Source organism: Lutra lutra, chromosome 17 (assembly GCF_902655055.1).
Source record: "Lutra lutra chromosome 17, mLutLut1.2, whole genome shotgun sequence".
In the NCBI taxonomy this organism is placed as follows: Eukaryota; Metazoa; Chordata; class Mammalia; order Carnivora; family Mustelidae; genus Lutra; species Lutra lutra.
Genome location: NC_062294.1, coordinates 46,438,374 through 46,456,204, shown reverse-complemented (window position 1 = coordinate 46,456,204; position 17,831 = coordinate 46,438,374). Strand labels below are relative to the sequence as shown.

The 17,831-nt window shown below is 49.8% G+C and overlaps 3 protein-coding genes and 1 long non-coding RNA gene across 8 annotated transcripts in view; 2 read left to right on the top strand and 2 right to left on the bottom strand.

Annotated features, from left to right (window-relative positions):
- SUPT5H (SPT5 homolog, DSIF elongation factor subunit) overlaps positions 1-6,975 on the bottom strand; it is a 28,262-nt gene extending 21,287 nt beyond the window's left edge. The window contains exons 1-3 of one of the 2 annotated variants that reach the window (XM_047709739.1): positions 6,819-6,975; positions 6,486-6,563; positions 1,277-1,442 (exon numbers count right to left, since the gene is read on the bottom strand). In XM_047709739.1, the coding sequence (XP_047565695.1) occupies positions 1,277-1,442; positions 6,486-6,560 (241 nt within the window). In that variant the 5' untranslated portion in view covers positions 6,561-6,563; positions 6,819-6,975. Of the gene's footprint in view, positions 1-1,276; positions 1,443-6,485; positions 6,565-6,811 lie in introns of both variants that reach the window. The other variant, XM_047709740.1, reaches the window with a different exon arrangement.
- Position 6,976: 1 nt separating this feature from the next.
- LOC125088528 (uncharacterized) lies at positions 6,977-8,666 on the top strand. Of its 2 annotated transcripts, none has more exons than XR_007123738.1 (2): positions 6,977-7,205; positions 7,925-8,666. It is a non-coding gene; the product is annotated as an uncharacterized LOC125088528 (long non-coding RNA). The 2 variants fall into 2 exon arrangements; XR_007123737.1 differs by having other exon boundaries at positions 6,978-7,205; positions 7,903-8,666.
- A 60-nt stretch (positions 8,667-8,726) lies between these two features.
- Positions 8,727-11,122, bottom strand: LOC125088525 (uncharacterized). 3 transcript variants are annotated; one of them, XM_047709743.1, is made up of 5 exons: positions 10,856-11,080; positions 10,227-10,385; positions 10,064-10,108; positions 8,927-9,205; positions 8,727-8,838 (listed from the first exon to the last, which is right to left on the bottom strand). In XM_047709743.1, the coding sequence occupies exons 1-4, from the start codon at positions 10,997-10,999 to the stop codon at positions 8,951-8,953; spliced, it is 603 nt and encodes a 200-aa protein (XP_047565699.1). In that variant the 5' UTR covers positions 11,000-11,080; the 3' UTR covers positions 8,727-8,838; positions 8,927-8,950. The 3 variants fall into 3 exon arrangements, with proteins under 3 accessions (XP_047565699.1, XP_047565700.1, XP_047565698.1); XM_047709744.1 differs by lacking the exon at positions 10,856-11,080 and adding an exon at positions 11,093-11,122 and having other exon boundaries at positions 8,809-9,205; XM_047709742.1 differs by having other exon boundaries at positions 8,809-9,205.
- A 1,564-nt stretch (positions 11,123-12,686) lies between these two features.
- On the top strand, positions 12,687-16,246 carry RPS16 (ribosomal protein S16). Its single transcript, XM_047709745.1, has 5 exons — positions 12,687-12,847; positions 12,983-13,084; positions 15,651-15,747; positions 15,863-15,910; positions 16,050-16,246. The coding sequence occupies exons 1-5, from the start codon at positions 12,800-12,802 to the stop codon at positions 16,193-16,195; spliced, it is 441 nt and encodes a 146-aa protein (XP_047565701.1). The 5' UTR covers positions 12,687-12,799; the 3' UTR covers positions 16,196-16,246.
- The last annotated feature ends 1,585 nt before the right edge of the window (positions 16,247-17,831 follow it).

Genomic DNA, 17,831 nt, shown 5'->3' with positions numbered 1-17,831 from the left:
TTCAGATCATGGTTCTACGAAGGGGTCTGCAAACTTCACCAGACTGCCCAGGGAGCCACAGCACAAAAAAGGTTCAGAACACCCAGGCTAGGTAATAACTTGTGTCTTTGTGTCTAAATACTGGGAAGGTGTTCCCAGCAGTGCTGCTTGTAGTGATGAAAGACACAAACTTCAATATCCAGTAAGACATTGGTTAGAAACAGATTAAGGGGTGCCTGGAAGGCTCAGTTGGTTAAGCAACTGCCTTCAGCTCAGATCACGATCCTGGAATCCCAGAATTGAGTCCCGCACTGGGCTCCCTGCTCAGCAGGTAGTCTGCTTCTCCCTCTGACCCTCCCCCTTCTCAATCTCTCTCTCTCAAATAAAATAAAATCAAACAAAACAAAACAAAACCCAGACTATGGAAAAATACTATGTAGCCATTGGGGAAAAAAATGGGTATTTCCAGGATGATGATGATGATGATAGCAGCTAAAGTTTACTGAGCACTGAGGTGCCAAAAGTTGTTCAGAAAACTTACTTTATGTGAATTAACTCATTTAATCTACGTTATCTATGTTCTATGCTCCTCCACAATCGTTGAAAGTAGAAAAAGCAATTTACAGAACATAAAGTATGACATGGGCCTATAGAATGGTAATAGATAACCCCCATTTTGGAGGACCTGCTCTGGGCTGGGCATGTCACTTTGGGTGGCCATCTACTTGATGTGCTTTACATGCTCGGCCCCCCAAATCCTCAAAATATTCCTGCTGGAATGCAAAGGACTATTTGTCCCCCTGTGTGGAGGGGAAAAGGCGCTCTGAGAGACGGACAGTGACTCACCCAGGGCCACACGGAGAAGAGAGCAGAGACAGGCCAGGAGGGACCCAGGCCTGTCGGCCTCCATGACCCTCTCCTGGCTATATCTAGGTCATTGGAGCTTTTCACGACGAGCTCAGAGTTCAGGTTTTTAAAGGACGTAACGGTATTGTAACAGCGTATTTTGAAAGGACTGATGTTTTAGGAATATGAAGAGGAATATGTTGGGGCAAAAATTACATGTTTGGGATTGGCTTCGACATCATCCAGCAGTGGGCAGGAGTGAGGAGCAAAACAAGACTGGTACTAAGCTCTTAATTCTTGATGCCAGCTGCTGGGGCATGGAGGTTCCATGCACTATCCCACTACTGTGGCACTGACATTTACCAACACAGAAAAAAAAAAGTACATTCAAGGAATAGAATTGAAGGTGAAGTCCAGCCTCTGCCCAGCACTCGCCAGCCCAGTGACATACCAGCCTCATCCAGAATGAAGCCACCATGGCGGGGTTTCTTGGGAGGTCGGTCGTCATCTTCTTCTTCCTCTTCCTCATCATATTCTTCCTCCTCTTCCTCCTCCTCTTCTTCCTCAGGCTCTTCCTCCTTCTCACTGCCTGCTACACTCCGCCGCTCTTCCTCTACCTGGAGAGTCAGGCAGGGTTGGGGCACAAGGTTCTGTACCCCCAAATCTGATGCCAGCTCTGCTTGGCTAGTCATAACCCCCCCTGCTCTGCATATACTCTGCTGCCCCTCTCTGCTAGCCATCCCATCTCTGTGACAGCACTGGTTGGGTGTCATCCACCCAACCAATACCTGGGAGCTGGCCCAGACCCCTGCTCCACTAGACCTCCTTGCTAGCCTCCACTTGGCCTGTAAATGTAGCTCCATGAAGTTTGGTCCTTGACCCTCATCTCTTTCCACCCGACAACTCCCTAGGCTATTGCATCCACTCCCTTGGCTGGTGGGCGTCTCTGTGACAACGATTCCTGTATCTCTAGTTCCAGTCTACACTACTCCCCAAGGCCATGGCCTGCCTCTTGTTGCTAATTCCATGAACAATCTTTACTCCTTACCGATGAAACACTTCACACCACTGATCCTCCCTCCCTGGAGAAATGCTCTTCCCTTAGCATCCATCACGGCACATTACCCTGGCTTTTCTCCAACTGCTCTGGCTGATCCTCTGCTCACCCTCCCGTGCTGGCTTCCATCCCCAGGCTTCAGCTTGGGATCCACTCTGCTTCTCGCTGCACACACTCTCCCCCGGGCCACTCTACCTTCCACAGTCTCAGCTCCTGTCTCTGTAGGTGATGCCCCATCGTCTCCAGTTCACACTTTCTTCCGGAACTAGAGGCCCCCATGTGTCAGCACCCTCCACAAATGGCTCCCCCAGATGTCCTCTAAGCCTTACACACACACATCACGTCCCTACACTGACCTCAATGTCTTCCCCCAGACCTGTGCTGGCTCCCTCTGGCTTCTAACAGGCACCAAACTCGTGGCCTGTTTTTGGAAAGTTGTCCCTTCAATCTGTCCCTTCTTCTCCATCCCTACAGCCCGTAGCCTGGGCCAGAACACTGCCCTCTCTAAAACCTAGCTCCTTGCCCAGCACTTCTGGTCTCTTGACTTCTAAGCCCTTTTTCCAAACCAGTCACAAAAGGAAATGTGATCCCAAACTTCAATCTTTTCTTCACTAACTTCAGGCCCTCTTGCCAAGCTCACATCAGTACAACTCATTTACCTGATATTTTCTTTAAATCACTCATCTTTTCATTTAGATTAACAAAGAAACTCTTCCGTACTTTTTTTTTTTTTTAAAGATTTTATTTATTTGACAGACAGAGATCACAAGTAGGCAGAGAAGCAGGCACAGAGAGAGGAGGAAGCAGGCTCCCCACTGAGCAGAGAGCCCGATGTGGGGCTCGATCCCAGGACCCTGGGATCATGACCCGAGCCGAAGGCAGAGGCTTTAAACCACTGAGCCACCCAGGCGCCCCCTCTTCCATACTTTTAAATAGTTCAGAAGTAAAAATGTTTTTAAAGTTAGCCTGTCACAAGCAACAAGTAACCATAAGGATAAAGCAGGGGCACCTGGGTGGCTCAGTGGGTTAAGCCTCTGCCTTCGGCTCAGGTCATGATCTCAGGGTCCTAGGATGGAGCCCCGCATCGGGCTCTCTGCTTGGCAGGGAGACTGCTTCCCCCTCTCTCTCTGCCTGCCTCTATGCCTACTTGTGATCTGTCAAATAAATAAATAAAATCTTAAGAAAAAAAAAAAGATAAAAGCAAAACAATGTTATTAAGTCCTAGCATGATACTGTTGCAGGCTGCAGGCTCGAAGTCAAAAGCCTGTTCTCCCGAAAACAAGGAAGCAAGCAAATTTCAGAAAGTGTTCAAGGCACAGTGGCACCAAAGTCAAACTTTCTCCATGACCCAATCAAAAAACAGGATGCGTAACTTATACAGGAAATAACTTCATGATGGTTCAATGTGGTTTAAGGGCTTGTTCTCCTACCTAAAAGCACCTCCCATTACCCCCAACCCTGTAGTCTGTTTCAAACATGGCCATGGGTCTCCAATGCCCTCAGGTAAAGAACCAACTTCCTAGCTGCCTACACTAGAAGCACACAGTCTACCCACTGCTGTCCCTCTCACCCTGCCTCTTTGGGTTCCCCCTTCCAAATGCTAGGTCCCAGCCACACTGAGCCACTTGTACCAAGCTCTCTCGGTGCTATCCATCACTCACGCTAGTCCTCTGCAAAAAAGCTATTCTCCTTTGCCTCTCACTCCTACTTCATAAAAGTACCACCCCCCCTTCCAGGAGGTCATGCCTACCTCCGCCCCCAGCAAAATCAGGCATATCCTCTAGCTTCCTCCATCACAGCCTTGACCCAGTTTACCTCAGGCACTGATGGGTTCCCAACAACACCCAGTCCAGGGATGAGAACAGAAGACAATTGAAAGACATCTGGTATATATTCCTGACTAATCCACAATGTCCCACATTTTACCAACTCAAACCACAACAGGACCACAGCCTGATTTCAATGAACCTTGTCATCATTCCACTGGCTCAGTCCCAGCAAAACCTTCTCTCCAAACCTGGCTCCCCAATCCTTGAGGAGAAGGCTCCCATTACTATCTTTGTGTTATCTTGGGGCTTGAATGTGCTCTTCCGTTGTTCATCCTCACAATCCCCTGAAGGAACCATCTGTTTATAAAACTATCTCCACCCCAGGACAGAGAGCTCCATAAGGGAGCCAGCGATCCCAACATGATAGAAACTCTAGGAACATATGTTCAATGAATGAATGAGCAGGTTACTGGGGCTGAGAATGGTGAAACAGATCATTCCCCCAACAGGGGCTCATCATCTGCCATCCCTACCTTCTTCATTCAACAGGGCCTGGTCCTTCAAGGACATGCTAACGTCTGGCTGTCCAAAAAGCCTATCTAGTCCCATATCTGGCTGGCCTCTCACTGTCCTCCTGCCTCACCTGGTGATAGCAGACAAGCCAGCAGGTGAGTCAAGAGCCTGGTGTGGTGCTGAGGAAGTGACATTTGCACACAGCAAACCAGATGTCCTGGCCAGGAGAAGGACGCCAGGATCCTGGTCTCATTAACACCAGGATTTAACCACATGTAGCACCCTGAAGCCATGAGTCAGAGAGACCAAGAACCCAGTGCTACTGCTTAAAGCAAAAACCCTTCCTAGCATCCTCCCACCTGCTTTACCCCACCATGGCTTCCCAATTCCTCTAATTCTTCACTGGAAGCTGAGGACTCCCTACAGGGCACAAGGATTGACAACCAAATGCCTACAGAGGTCAAGAAAAGACATAAGCAGGGCAGCTTAAAGGAAACCCATGGTACTCTCTGTTTATCTGATACTTTCCAGGACATAAGTACATGAAATCTTTCCTTTACTTAAATTCCCCGTAAGGTATGCATGATGATAAATGGGAACTGATATATGCCAGAATTGGAGAAAATTTCCCATTCCACAGCAGGCTGACACTTCTTGAGCAAGGAGCTGCTGGACAGAACCCTGGGTCTCAGGTTGCCGGCCTCTCACTTTCCCAAAAAAGCAGAAAAATCATGATTTACATGAAGTAGCCCTTACAAGTGTTGGCAACTAACTTTAAAAAACTGACGGGGCGCCTGGGTGGCTCAGTGGGTTAAAGCCTCTGCCTTCGGCTCAGGTCATGATCTCAGGGTCCTGGGATTAAGTCCCGCATCGGGCTCTCTGCTCAGCGGGGAGCCTGCTTCCTCCTCTCTCTCTGCCTGCCTCTCTGCCTACTTGTGATCTCCGTCTGTCAAATAAATAAATAAAATCTTTAAAAAAAAAAACAAAAACTGATTCACATTTCCAGAGGTTAAAGGAGTTATCTACAATCATCGAGTTATCTCTTCATTAGTTTGTTAACTGTTGCCCACTAAGTGTAAACTCCGTGAAAGCAGATTTGCCTGGCTCCACTCTCCAACACCTGGAAGAATCTGGAACACAGTATCAGATGCTCAAACATTTACTTAAGGGGCGCCTGGGTGGCTCAGTGGGTTAAACCCTCTGCCTTCAGCTCAGGTCATGATCTCTGGGTCCTGGAATTGAGCCCTGCATTGGGCTTCCTGCTCAGCGGAGAGCCTGCTTCCCCCTCTCTCTCTCTGCCTGCCTCTCTGCCTACTGGTGATCTCTGTCAAATAAATAAATAAAATCTTTAAAAAAAAAAAACATTTACTCAATCAACAAATAAGTCAGAAATAAGCAAAAGCAGAAAATAGTTAATAGCAGAATATTTAAAATCACGTATATCCCAGGAAATGTTTATTTGGTTCCCGAAACAGTATCATTCAATAGACCCAAAGCCAGAGTGACCCTTTCAAAACATGAGATCACACCCCTTCTTCGCTCCAAAACTTCTCATGGCTTTCCCACACTCAATCAGCACGAACTTCTCCCCAGAACCTCCAAGATCTTATATGATCTGGCTCCTGTTATTTCTTTGTTGCACTCACTCTGACCACCCAAACTCAACTTCTTGTTCTTTCTTCAACATGCAAACATGCTCCCAGCTTCGCACATGCTGCTTCCTCTTACTGCAACACTTTTCTTCCACAAATGACTCACTCCCTCACCTCCCACAACGTTTTTTTCAAGCATCACCTCTGAGATTCACCTTATTTAAAACTGACCAAGACTCCCTATTCCCCTTCTCTACTTTTCTCCAGGGTACTCTCTGCCTTACTAAATACTTATTAGTATAATACTAATATACTTATAAGTTATGTTTATTTATGACCACACAGGCAAAGCTTTCAAAATCTGTTTTGTTTACTGATGCAGCCCCCGGACAAAGAACTGTGCCTAGTACATAGCAGGCACTAAAAACATATTTCCGAAATGATGGCGCACACCCCAATATAAAAGCTAACAATGAGTGCTTGCTATAGGCCAGGTCCTTTATACACATCACCTGTTATTTCACTGTACCTGGGGCATCCCTGCTCCCCCCCACCCCGCACCTATCCCTCTGCCTGACTTAGGCTTAACTACTTCTCTATCACTACCAACAACCTGGAAACTCCCAAAAGCCGGAGCTCGTTCTGATCTCCTCTGAGCTCCCACAGGGGCCTTTCTGCCCTGGTCCTGTCCCAGACGCGATGCCTCCCCACCATGTCCCAGCCACACACCTCGGCCTCCTCGCCGTCACTGCTGCGCTCGCTATCCTCCTCCTCGGAGAAGTTGCTGTCCTCGCTGTCCGACATCTTCTGTTCTTGCAGGAAAAGACGGCGGCCTCAGTGCGTCCCCCGGACAGGAGCCCCACCCTAGCCTCAGTTTCCCCGCCAGTTCCCGGGAAGAAGAAAAATCCCTTAGCGCACTTCCGGCAGCCTTGTTCTGGCAACCGTGAGACCAAAAGACTACCCTCTAAGCCACCTTCCGTATCCCCGAGTCCGGGCTCTAAGCCTCCCTGTTGCCCCGGCGAACCCCAGTCCTGCCACCTCAGCGTCCGACCCACCCCTCACCGCTCCGGTTCCACCTCAGTCTTCGGTACCAGCAGCTGTTCACACGACGCCAGGCCGGGACTGACGTGCCCTCTCGCGAGAACCTACTCGTTGGCCTCGCCTAACGCGAGAATTCCGGGGCTAATGTCCGGCGACGCACTTTTAGGACGCCATCTTGAATGTGGCAGATCTGTCTTAACGTAGAGCATGGAGTCGACATCTCGGGAAGGTCAAAGAGGGGTAGAGTTACTCCCCTTCCCCGACCGGCTTTTCCAGCTACAGGAGTTAGTGCTTGAATTTACTAATGAGGTGTGCCAAGCCGTGAGGAGTCAGGGAATGACCAAATAATAATGAGTTAGCAAAGACATCAGACTTTATCTCCTAGACCCTCTAAAACATTCCTAGGAGGTAAGTATCCCCATTTTGCTGACAAGGAAACTGAAGCTCAGAAAAAATTAACTGCTCAGTGGCCGACTAAGGCTCCTCCCCAAGTTTGGGTAATCCTGAAAACCCTTGTTTTCCCTTACAGATCCCCAAGTTTAAGTCCATGTGAATTTACATATTAGTAATTATTTGTCTGACGGTGGCAAAGAGGACCGTCAGATGAAGGGGGAAACAGATCAGAAACCTTTAAAAACACATTGCTAAAATTTCTTGCATAAGCATTGAGACACCTGGATTCAATTTACAGAAATTTAATATACACCTAGTTACAGGGTAGTATAGTGTGGTTGGCCCACCAGCTGGCTCACAGAACAGCTACCAGGGAATGAGTTATCCACACGTGCGTGTCTATAGGAGCACACACTCCCTGATCCAACAACCCCAGACTGAAACCAAGGCGGGGGTGGGGAGGAAATCCTGGTTGCTCTATAACAATGTTTCCCCTTCTTTTTTTTTTTTATATATATATTTTTTTATTTGACAGAGAGATCACAAGTAGACAGAGAGGCAGGCAGAGAGAGAGATGGGGAAGCAGGCTCCCCGCTGAGCAGAGAGCCCAATGTGGGGCTCGACCCCAGGACCTGAGATCATGACCTGAGCCAAAGGCAGAGGCTTAACCCACTGAACCACCCAGGTGCCCCAATGTTTCCCCTTCTTAAAGGAAGCTTGGTTCCTTTAAACAGCAGCTCTTCAAAACAGGATTCCACATACAAAATGCCTATTGACGTCGCTGCAGGAATGAGAGGGAACAGTAATTTCCCTGCCACAGGAAGTTTGGTGTGTCCGTGGTTCCCAACGCTCAACCCCAGCATTACAGAAGAAGATGCAAGAAGAGAGCGATGCACGATAGCTGCAAAGTGGAAACAACCCGATAGCCATCATAAAGACAGTGGATAAACAAATTGTGGTGCATCTATACAATGGGATAGTAATAACCTGTTGATAAGCACATGAATGAATCTCAAAAACTTCATGCTGAATGAAAGAAGCCAAACACTAGCAATGGATATATGTACCTACTACAATTCCCTTCATATGAAACTCTAGAGAAAGCAAAACTGATCTCTACACTCAGCAGATTAGTGGGTGTCTATGACTGGAGGTGAAGACTGACAGGGAAGGGGCATGAGGGACGCTCTGGGGTGATGGAAATGTGGCTGTGTGTATACCTTTGTCAGAACTCATTGAAATGTACACTTAAAATGTATGCTATCTATCTGTAAATTACATCTCAATGAAGTTGATTTTAAATCTATGGTGTTCAGAATCCGCCAGAGACCAATTATCAAAATCTCTGGGTTGGGGCCTAACCATCAGTATTACTTCAAAGCTCTCCAGGTGGTAATTATTTGCAGTCAGAGACTTGAGGTACAAGACTCCCCTTGTCCTCTAGGGGTGGGATTAGGTTAGAAGACACCTATGCCATGCTGTGTTCTTCCTCATAGAGGAGAGAGGAGGGAGTATCTGAGAGGGAGAACAGGACCAGATGGGGGCCCCCCACACACTAGGAGGCCAGAGATTTCAGGCTTCAGATCTTATCTTCCTCTTTCTCTCCTCTTCCCCTTGGCTCCTTGGACTGCATATGAAGTCCTCTGGCCTAGAAGGAGAAGGCTTAGGACTGGAAGCTGGGGCTAGAGACCACATCCTCTCCCTCTCTCTCCAACAAGCCTCTCCAGCAGCAGTACCAGGCAGTCTGTGTCCTCCCAGACTCATGGTGAGGGCCGGTGCTGAGCACATGCCCCCTGTAATAACTCCAAGAGCTTGGCCAGAAAGAGAGGGACAGGTCTCTGGGGATGTCCTTCGCAGGGTGGACAAGGGCCCTGGCCAGTCACCCACAGCCGGGACCCCAGTGCATCCAGCAGACGCTGTAGCCGGAACACGGCAATCCCCAGGGATGGGCCCTCTTCGAACTGGATCACAGACAGCTCCAGCCGGAAGCACCCTAGAGTCTCAGCAGGACACACCTGTGGGGACAGAGTGACTTGGTGTCTCTGGGCAAGGGTCTGATCCCAAATCCCCAGTTCTGAACTATGGCCTGGGATAATCAACCTGCTTCATCTCTTTGGCCCTCAGTTTTCTCATTTGTAAAAGGGAACTCTGAAGAATTCCTAACTTCAGGGCTGATGCCCGCCTATACCTAGGAAATGACACTTCTTTCTTAAAACACTTGGAAGTGCTGATTTTGTTAGAACAAGATAGATTACCTCTCTCTACCACAAATTGACGAGCACATCCAGGGTGTGAATACTGCTCTTGTGGACGCGCGACCCTTGTGCAGTGTGCATTCTGCACATCTCTATATGGTGTCCCTAATAAATAAGCTAATATACTTAGAGCATTTAGACCAGTACCTGGCAGAAGCATCACTATCTAAATGTAGCTGTCATCCTCACCACCATCACCATTGTTTATTGCTATGTGCCAGTCGCTGTTCTAGTAGGTGCTGGGGACAGCATGGGCGCCTGGGTGGCTGTCAGGCATCCAACTCTTGGTTTTGGCTCAGAGTCATAGGATAGAGCCCTGCGTCGGGACTCCCCACTCAGCGGGCAATCTGCTTGGGATACTCTCCCCACTGCTCAAGGGCATGCATGCATTCTCTCTCTCTCTCTCTCTCTCTCTCCCTTTCAAATAAATAAATCTTAAAAAAATAGGTGTTGGAGACAGCAGTGAACAAAACGTATCTGTGAAGGCCGGGAGTTGGGTCAGAGCAGCTGGACAGCCAGAACACCATACCCCTGCCTCCTGCCCCCAACATGTGTTCTGAGCCTAGTGGATTCTCCCTAAACTTCCAAGGTCCAGTAAGAAGCTAATGAAATACTCACCGAGAGGTCATCTGGTGTGTAGAGAGTGCCATCATTTTTGTTTCCCTATAATTTGGGGTAGGGAGAAGAATCAGATCTTGGAGTGGGGAGCCTGACCCTTCCTCAAGCATGCCCCCCACCCCCTCCCTGCCTGTCTCCAGTCTTTCCCCTCCCTCCTCCTTACCAGCATCTTCATGATGGCAACAAGGAAGTAGAAAGGCTCCCGAGGACAGAGGGGTGATCCTAGGCCTCCCAAGGGTCGTACCAGCAGGAGGATGGTCCAGAGCGGCCACATGGGCACCCTGCCCACCGCCCAGGCTTTCTCTGGTCCCAGCCCAGCATCCTGGAAGCAAGACGTACAGAGAGACAGAGCTAGTTAGAAGACTAAAGTCCCAGACCTTTTCCTGCCCAGCTCCACTCAACCCAGATACTCAGGGAATGTTCTCCAACAGCCCCGTGGGAAGATGGTCATCCTACAGCAGGGCCGGTCCAGGTCAGAGGGGTCCCTGACGCCTCTCCCCCAACCCCCACAGGAAGATATGAGACTCAGCAAAGGTGGGAGTATCAGCCCAGAGAGACTGGAGGATTTGGGGAAGTCCCATCCCAACCCCCTCCCCAACAGGTCCATAAGGCAATACCGAGTGTGTGAGTGCTTGAATCCCGCCGCCTGTCTTCTCATTGGAAAACACCCCTGCTAGGCTCTATCTGTGTTTGCAGGTGCATTTTGGGGGTCTTTGCTCTCCTTTCTACTTCTAATTCTGTATCAAGTATTCCATATTTCAAATATCTTGGACTCTCCATGCTTCCATGTACCTGTCCGTCTTCTTTCTCTGAGGGCTGGCCTCTCTGCCTCCGAATCGCCGTCACTTGTGTTTTCTGGGTCATTCTGTGATTGACCCTGTGTCTATCTTCTTTCTCCTCTTCTCCATTGGCCCCTTCTTTGTCTTTTTCCTTCATGTGTGCCTGGCTCTCTTGTGCTGTGTATCTGTCTGTATGTCCCCCCAAGTCAGCCTCTGGGGGCCCCCTCCCTCCACTTCTCCCCTCTCTTACCCTTTTGGAGCTAGACTCTGGGCTGGAGGATTCTCCCTCCCGCCACAGACCCGCCCACCAACCTCCACCCCATCTCCACCTTCCAGGCACAAGGTGAGTCACCACAGCCCTTTGAACTTTGGACCTCTGACTCAGGGCTTCCAGAGAAGCTGAAGAAACTGTGGGCTCTCTGCAGGTCTGAGAGAGAAACCTTTTGGCTGGGACCCTAAGGAGTATCCTGAGTGTAGGGGAGCAAAGGGGCAACTCAATCCTGAGGTTCCTCAGATGGAATGGGGGGATGCTGGGGATGGAGAATTCTGTGGGGGAGAAGCCTGGAGAGTAGGATGATTTGCGGGGGGAGGGGATGAAGAGATGATTTGAAAGACCCTGGAGAAAGAGGGATTCTAGAGTAGGGACCCTCAAGGGGGGCATTCTGGAGGGTGGGATTCTTTTTTTTATTATTATTTTATTTTATTTTTTTTTAAAAGATTTTATTTATTTATTTGACAGAGAGAGATCACAAGTAGACGGAGAGGCAGGCAGAGAGAGGGAAGCAGGCTCCCCGCTGAGCAGAGAGCCCGATGCGGGACTCGATCCCAGGACCCTGAGATCATGACCTGAGCCGAAGGCAGCGGCTTAACCCACTGAGCCACCCAGGCGCCCCTGGAGGGTGGGATTCTAAGGAGTGGAAAACCAAGCGAAGCCAGCTGCTGGCAAGAGGAGACTCTGAAGGGAAAAGAATTCTTAGGAAATGTAGATTTTGAAGGAGGGGGCTCTGAAAGCGAGAGAGATTTTGTGAAAAGGGGATTCTAACGGGGCTGTTCTGGGAAAGGGGGATTGCGGGCAGAAGTAGATTCTGGGGCTCTTGAATGGAGAAAGATTCAGGGAAAGAGGAAGTCTGGGTGAGGGCTCTGAAGAGTGGGATTCTGGGAGGAGAAGACTTTAAAAGGAAGGAAATTCTGGTGAAAGGTGGATTCCTTTTTTTTTTTTTTTAAAGATTTTATTTATTTATTTGACAGAGAGATCACAAGCAGGCAGAGAGAGAGGAGGAAGCAGGCTCCCCGCCGAGCAGAGAGCCCGATGCGGGGCTCGATCCCAGGACTCTGAGATCATGACCTGAGCCGAAGGCAGCGGCTTAACCCACTGAGCCACCCAGGCGCCCCTGAAAGGTGGATTCTGAGGGGCGCTAAAAGGAAAGATTCTGGGAGAGGATTCTCGGAGGAGTTGGTTCGGAATCCGGAATTTGTAAATCCTGACTTCCTGCTGTGGGTTCTGACGGAGAAGGATTTGGGGAGAAGGGTGTCCAGAGGGCAGGATGGAGTTCACAGGAAAGTATGGTAACCAGTGCTAGGGGGTAAAAAGAGCCTCTTAGACGATGGTAAGAATCGATTTTAGGGCGGAGGGAGATTATCAAAGAGCCGAAATGCAGAAGAACCGACGATGGCCAGCGAGGACCGAGAATGTAAAGAACAGCCTGCCCTCGCCCTTCGTCCGCGATGGCACCCCGCACACGTCAGGTCCCGCCTCCTCCGCTCCTGGGACCCACCTTGTCGCCACTATTCCGAAGTCCCGCCCTCTGGCCGCAATATGAGCCGTAAAGCGCTCTCCCGTCGCGACACTGCACCCAGAGCGCCTGCGCAGACCCTGAAAAGCGGCCAGGGAGGCCCCACATTTTCCTTTTCCGGTTGCAGCGCCTCGCGGTGAGGACCTCTGGCCCACGTTCCAGCCATGCCGTCCAAGGGTCCTTTGCAGTCTGTGCAGGTCTTCGGACGCAAGGTAGGCCGGGTGCCTGATAAGAGAGGCGGAGGGAGGCCGGAGTTGGCTGGGGCCTACGGGCAGGTTCTGGGGTCGACATAGAAGCTGGGGACCGAAGCTCACGTGGCTCCGCTCTTTCTCCCTCGCTTTCCGCAGAAGACGGCCACAGCAGTGGCGCACTGCAAACGGGGCAACGGCCTCATCAAGGTGAATGGGCGGCCCCTGGAGATGATCGAACCCCGCACGCTACAATACAAGGTGCTGGCATTGAGGGTGGGCTTTCTGGTTGAGTGGAGAGCTCTGGAGAGAGATGTTTAAATAAATGGGTTCCTGGAAATCCTTGGTCTTGGAAGCTGAGGGATCTGGTATCAACAATGGGATGTTTAGAAGCTGAGATGGGGACAGAAAAAGGGTCATTTGCGGGGGCGCCTGGGGGGCTCAGCCGTTAAGTGTCTGCCTTCAGCTCAGGTCATGATCCCAGGCTCCTGAGATCCAGTCCCGCATCGGGCTGTCTGCTCGGCGGGAAGCCTGCTTCTCCCTCTCCCACTCCCCCTGCTTGTGTTCCCTCTCTCGCTGTGTTTCTCTCTGTCAAATAAAGTCTTTAAAAAGGAAAAAGGGGCATTTGGAAATGGAGTTGGATTTTCAGGGGGTTCAGATATTGTGGTTAAAGTGGACAGAGTGAAAACTTGTAGATTAAAAGGGTGACTTCAAAAATGGGACATTTGGGGTGCCTGGGTGGCTCAGTGGGTTAAGCCTCTGCCTTTGGCTCAGGACATGATCTTGGGGTCCTGGGTTGGAGCCCCGCGTCCTGGCTCTCTGCTCAGCAGGGAGCCTGCTTCCCCCTCTTTCTGCCTGACTCTGCCTACTTTTGATCTCTGTCAAATAAATAAAAATCTTTAAAAGAAAAAAAAAACTGGGACATTTGGAAGCCCACTCATTTGGGGACTGCGGGGTAAGGGGAGTTTGTGCGGCCTGGTTTCTTAGAGTATAGTAAATTAATGGTAGATGTGTGTCGTGTTTACACACGTCTCTTTTTTTGTTAGAGCATATACTCTCTGAGGACAGAAATCAATTGCTTTCTTAAGACATTTTGTTTAAAAGTAGGGTTTGGTTGTTGTAGGTGCTTAATAGTTAAATATTGGAAGAACAGGAGGAGAATTTGGGTTTGTTGTTCTTTGCTGTGAAAGGGGTTCCTCCCCTGCCTGTTTTGGCCTTAGTTTCTTGAGCTCAGAATGGAAAGAGCAGAATCTGTTTTTTTACCTTTTTTAACCTGTGGTGTTACTTGAGTCAAGTAACATTTTCTCTCAGGTTCGTTTACTTATTTATTTTTAAAGATTTTATTTATTTATTTGACAGGCAGAGATCACAAGTAGGCAGAGAGAGAGGGGAGGAAGCAGGCTCCCTGCTGAGCAGAGAGCCCAATGCGGGGCTCGATCCCAGGACCCTGGGATCACGACCTGAGCCGAAGGCAGAGGCTTTAACGCACTGAGCCACCCAGATTCCTCTCTCGGGTTCATTTATAAAAGGGATAATTCCTACCTCAAAGGACTGTTGTGAGGATAGAGTAGTTTGTCAATATAAGCTTTTTGGTGTGTGTGAGAACTTATTTTTTCAGAGTGTGTTGCTTTTACTTAATTAGTTCCGATTATTTTTTTATTTTACTGACGTTGAAATGCAGTGCTAGTTTCTGGTGTGCAAGGTAGTAATAAAAGTCCATGTCATTTCTAACTCTGAAAAATAACATTTGTGTTGCAGGTTTAGTTAGAATTTAATATGATGGTGTCTGAGATCCTTTTGTATTATGGTTTGCTCTTACCAACTGCTGGTTATACAAAAGTTTTGTTTGTGTGGTCTGTGTTGAGTGCTGGGGACACAGCAGTGATCAGGTAGCCCCAGGCCCTGCCCTCACAGAGCTCCTAGTCCAGTGGAGGAGGCAGACTGGACTCAGTACTAGACCCTGCTCCAGCATAGTCTGGGTTGAGATTGGGGAGCCCAGAGAGGGGTTATGCCTGGGTAGGATTTGGACAGGCTTGGGGAAGATGAAGGTGGGGATCTGTGAGCTGAGACCTAAAGCAGGTAAAACAAAAACATCCAGGCACCTACAAAAGATCTAGAGCTGGCAAGGGGAGAGTGTGGCACAGGTTGTTATAGTACTGTTGTAATTTGGAGGGATGCCAGAGGGCTGGGCGGAGTGCTCAAGGGGGGAAATCCAGAAAAAGCACTGGACGGGGCTTTTCATGGTTTCTGGCAGCCTTGGTGGCTGGAGAGGTTGGCCTTGTTGAACTAAAGTGCCAGCACTCTTAAGAACCAGTGCTAGAGGGGCGCCTGGGTGGCTCAGTGGGTTAAAGCCTCTGCCTTCAGCTCAGGTCATGATCCCAGGGTCCTGGGATCAAGCCCCGCATCGGGCTCTCTGCTCAGTGGGGAGCCTGCTTCCTCCTCTCTCTCTGCCTGCTTCTCTGCCTACTTGGGATCTCTGTCTGTCAAATAAATAAATAAAAAAATCTAAAAAAAAAAAAAAAAAAAAAAAAAAAAAAAAAAAAAAAGAACCAGTGCTAGAGATGGGGATTCTGAGGCCCCAGAGGGACACAGATGGGAGGGCCCAGCTCAGGTTGCCTTCAGCAGTCTCTCCTCAGGCTTCAAATCCTCCCTGCTCCCCTGCCTATGTAGAGGGGTCTGCAGTGACAGCCTCTTCCTCATCCACAAGTGCTCTTATAACAGCCGTGGTAGAAGTTACTTGGAGAAAGAGGAGTTGGGTGCTCAGTGAGGTGGCATTCAGCTGTCCTGGTTGTCATCTAAAATCCTGTCATGTCCCTTGCTCCTCTAGCTGCTGGAACCTGTTCTGCTTCTAGGCAAGGAGCGATTTGCTGGGGTGGACATCCGAGTCCGAGTGAAGGGTGGTGGTCACGTGGCCCAGATTTATGGTGAGTTCCAGGAACTGCCGGCATGGTGGTGGGGAGGTGGCTCTGAGAGCAGGGCTGTATTCTTGGGCCTTCACAAAGCTGACAGCACTCTCTCGTGCATGTATTTCCCTCACAGCAATCCGCCAGTCCATCTCCAAAGCCCTGGTGGCCTATTACCAGAAATGTGAGTGAGCATTGCTCCTTCCCGACGGGTGGGTGGGTGGCAAGTAGGGGACCAGCACCTCCCCAGCCCAGTCTTTAGCCCCAGAGACTTGGAGGGCATTTCCATGGCTATCTCAGTCCTCACTCTCTTTCATTCCCAGACGTGGATGAGGCTTCCAAGAAGGAGATCAAAGACATCCTCATCCAGTATGACCGGACCCTGTTGGTAGCTGATCCCCGGCGCTGCGAATCCAAAAAGTTTGGTGGTCCTGGTGCCCGTGCTCGCTACCAGAAATCCTACCGATAAGCCTGTCGTGAGGATGAGGGTTCATCTTTATAATAAACAGTTGTTACGGGACTTAAGTTTTCAAAGACTGCTTTGGTTGTTTTTGGTGGGTCTTGGACTATAAGAAATGCAAAAACGCCCCAGCCTGAATTGTAAACTTTTCCAGAAGACCACACTCTAGGGTCAGTGTGAGTGGGTGGGAGAGGCAGGTGGGCCCAGTCTCCCTGCACCTCCAGTAGAGTCCGGTCTGGGGAGTTCTGGGCTATTAGTTGTGTGGGGTGTCCTTGTGAGTTTGTCCTTTTTCAGTCCATTTGCCACTGTCGAAATGGCATGTCAAGGAGGAGTGGTAGAAAGTGTAAGATAGTGAACTAGAATATGGAGACAGGAGAAACCTCCTGGGTGCATTTTGAAGTCAACCACTAAGGGCCATGCCGGATTAGAAAGCAATTTAGCCTAATGCCAACCTGTAGGGAGACAGGCTTGGGATTGCAGGGGGTGGGGGCAGATTTCCCCAACTGGTTTCATGTTTCAGGATGGCAATACTCCTGGAGAAAGGTTCCCAGTTAAACTCATTGTGGTGATTGTCTTTATAGGGCTCAGAACGTGTCTGAGACCTTAGCTGTAAGAGCCAACACTCAGTGGGGCTCTCGGTGGCTATTCCTGGGCTACACAGGACATTTCCATCGTCAAAGTTCTGTGGAACAGTACTGGTGTATGTATAGGGAAGTGAATGTTGCTTGTGGATTCAGTTACTTTGTGCCCGTGAGCCCCCCCCTTTGCAGGAAGCCAGTGACTCATTGAGTGGAACGAGCATCTCTGCCCACATTAGCCTTGAGCCAATCTACCGCAGCCATCTGCCCCCAGGCGAGGGCCCACACTCCTCCCCCTGCTGCCGGGGTACTGGCAAAAACACTGGACATGGACGAAGGAAGGAAAACCTTACAAATTTTTTTCGTAAAAGATGGAACTTGAAATTTACTGTCCAGTTGCCCTTTTTGTCTCTGCCCAGTCAGTAGAGTAGGCCTGTGTGGCCGCCATGGCTGGGCTGCAGACAAGAGAACATGCTCATTGTGAGGCCAGTTCTGTAGCACAGCACGGATCTACAAGGAGCGTACACGGATAGTGCTGCTTACAGATGGACAGTGGGGTTGATTAGCTGGGCTGGCACCAACTAGGTGCCCAGCTAAGCATTGTGCCTGTGAGGTTGGTGGCAGGGAGAAGTTAGCTAAGAAAGTTAGCCTAGTGGCCATGTAACTGTAGCTCACCAGGCTCTTCATGGGAGATGTTAATGGGTTAATGGTTTGGCTGGCATTAACTTGAATGTCCCAAAGAGGGCAGCAGGGCACTACCCTCCCACTTTTGAGCCTGATAGAACTGTGGCTCTAAGGACAGCTAGGCTGACCTAACAGTGGGCAGACTAGTGGACCAGCAAGGAGTGTATCCCAATGCGCTGTCAGCTCGGACTGTGGAGGGGAAAGCTAGGAGCCTGGCAGGTGTCAGGAGTCCTGGAGTCCAGGGGTGGGGAACAGGAGGGGCCAAAGCAAGCCTGGTGTCCATGGTTTTCCTCCAGGGTTCAGAGACCCCCTTCCGAGGCTCTTGGCTCCCTGCCAGAGGCACAGCTGGGATGCATCTTGCATCTGGAAAGGCGGAGGGGGTT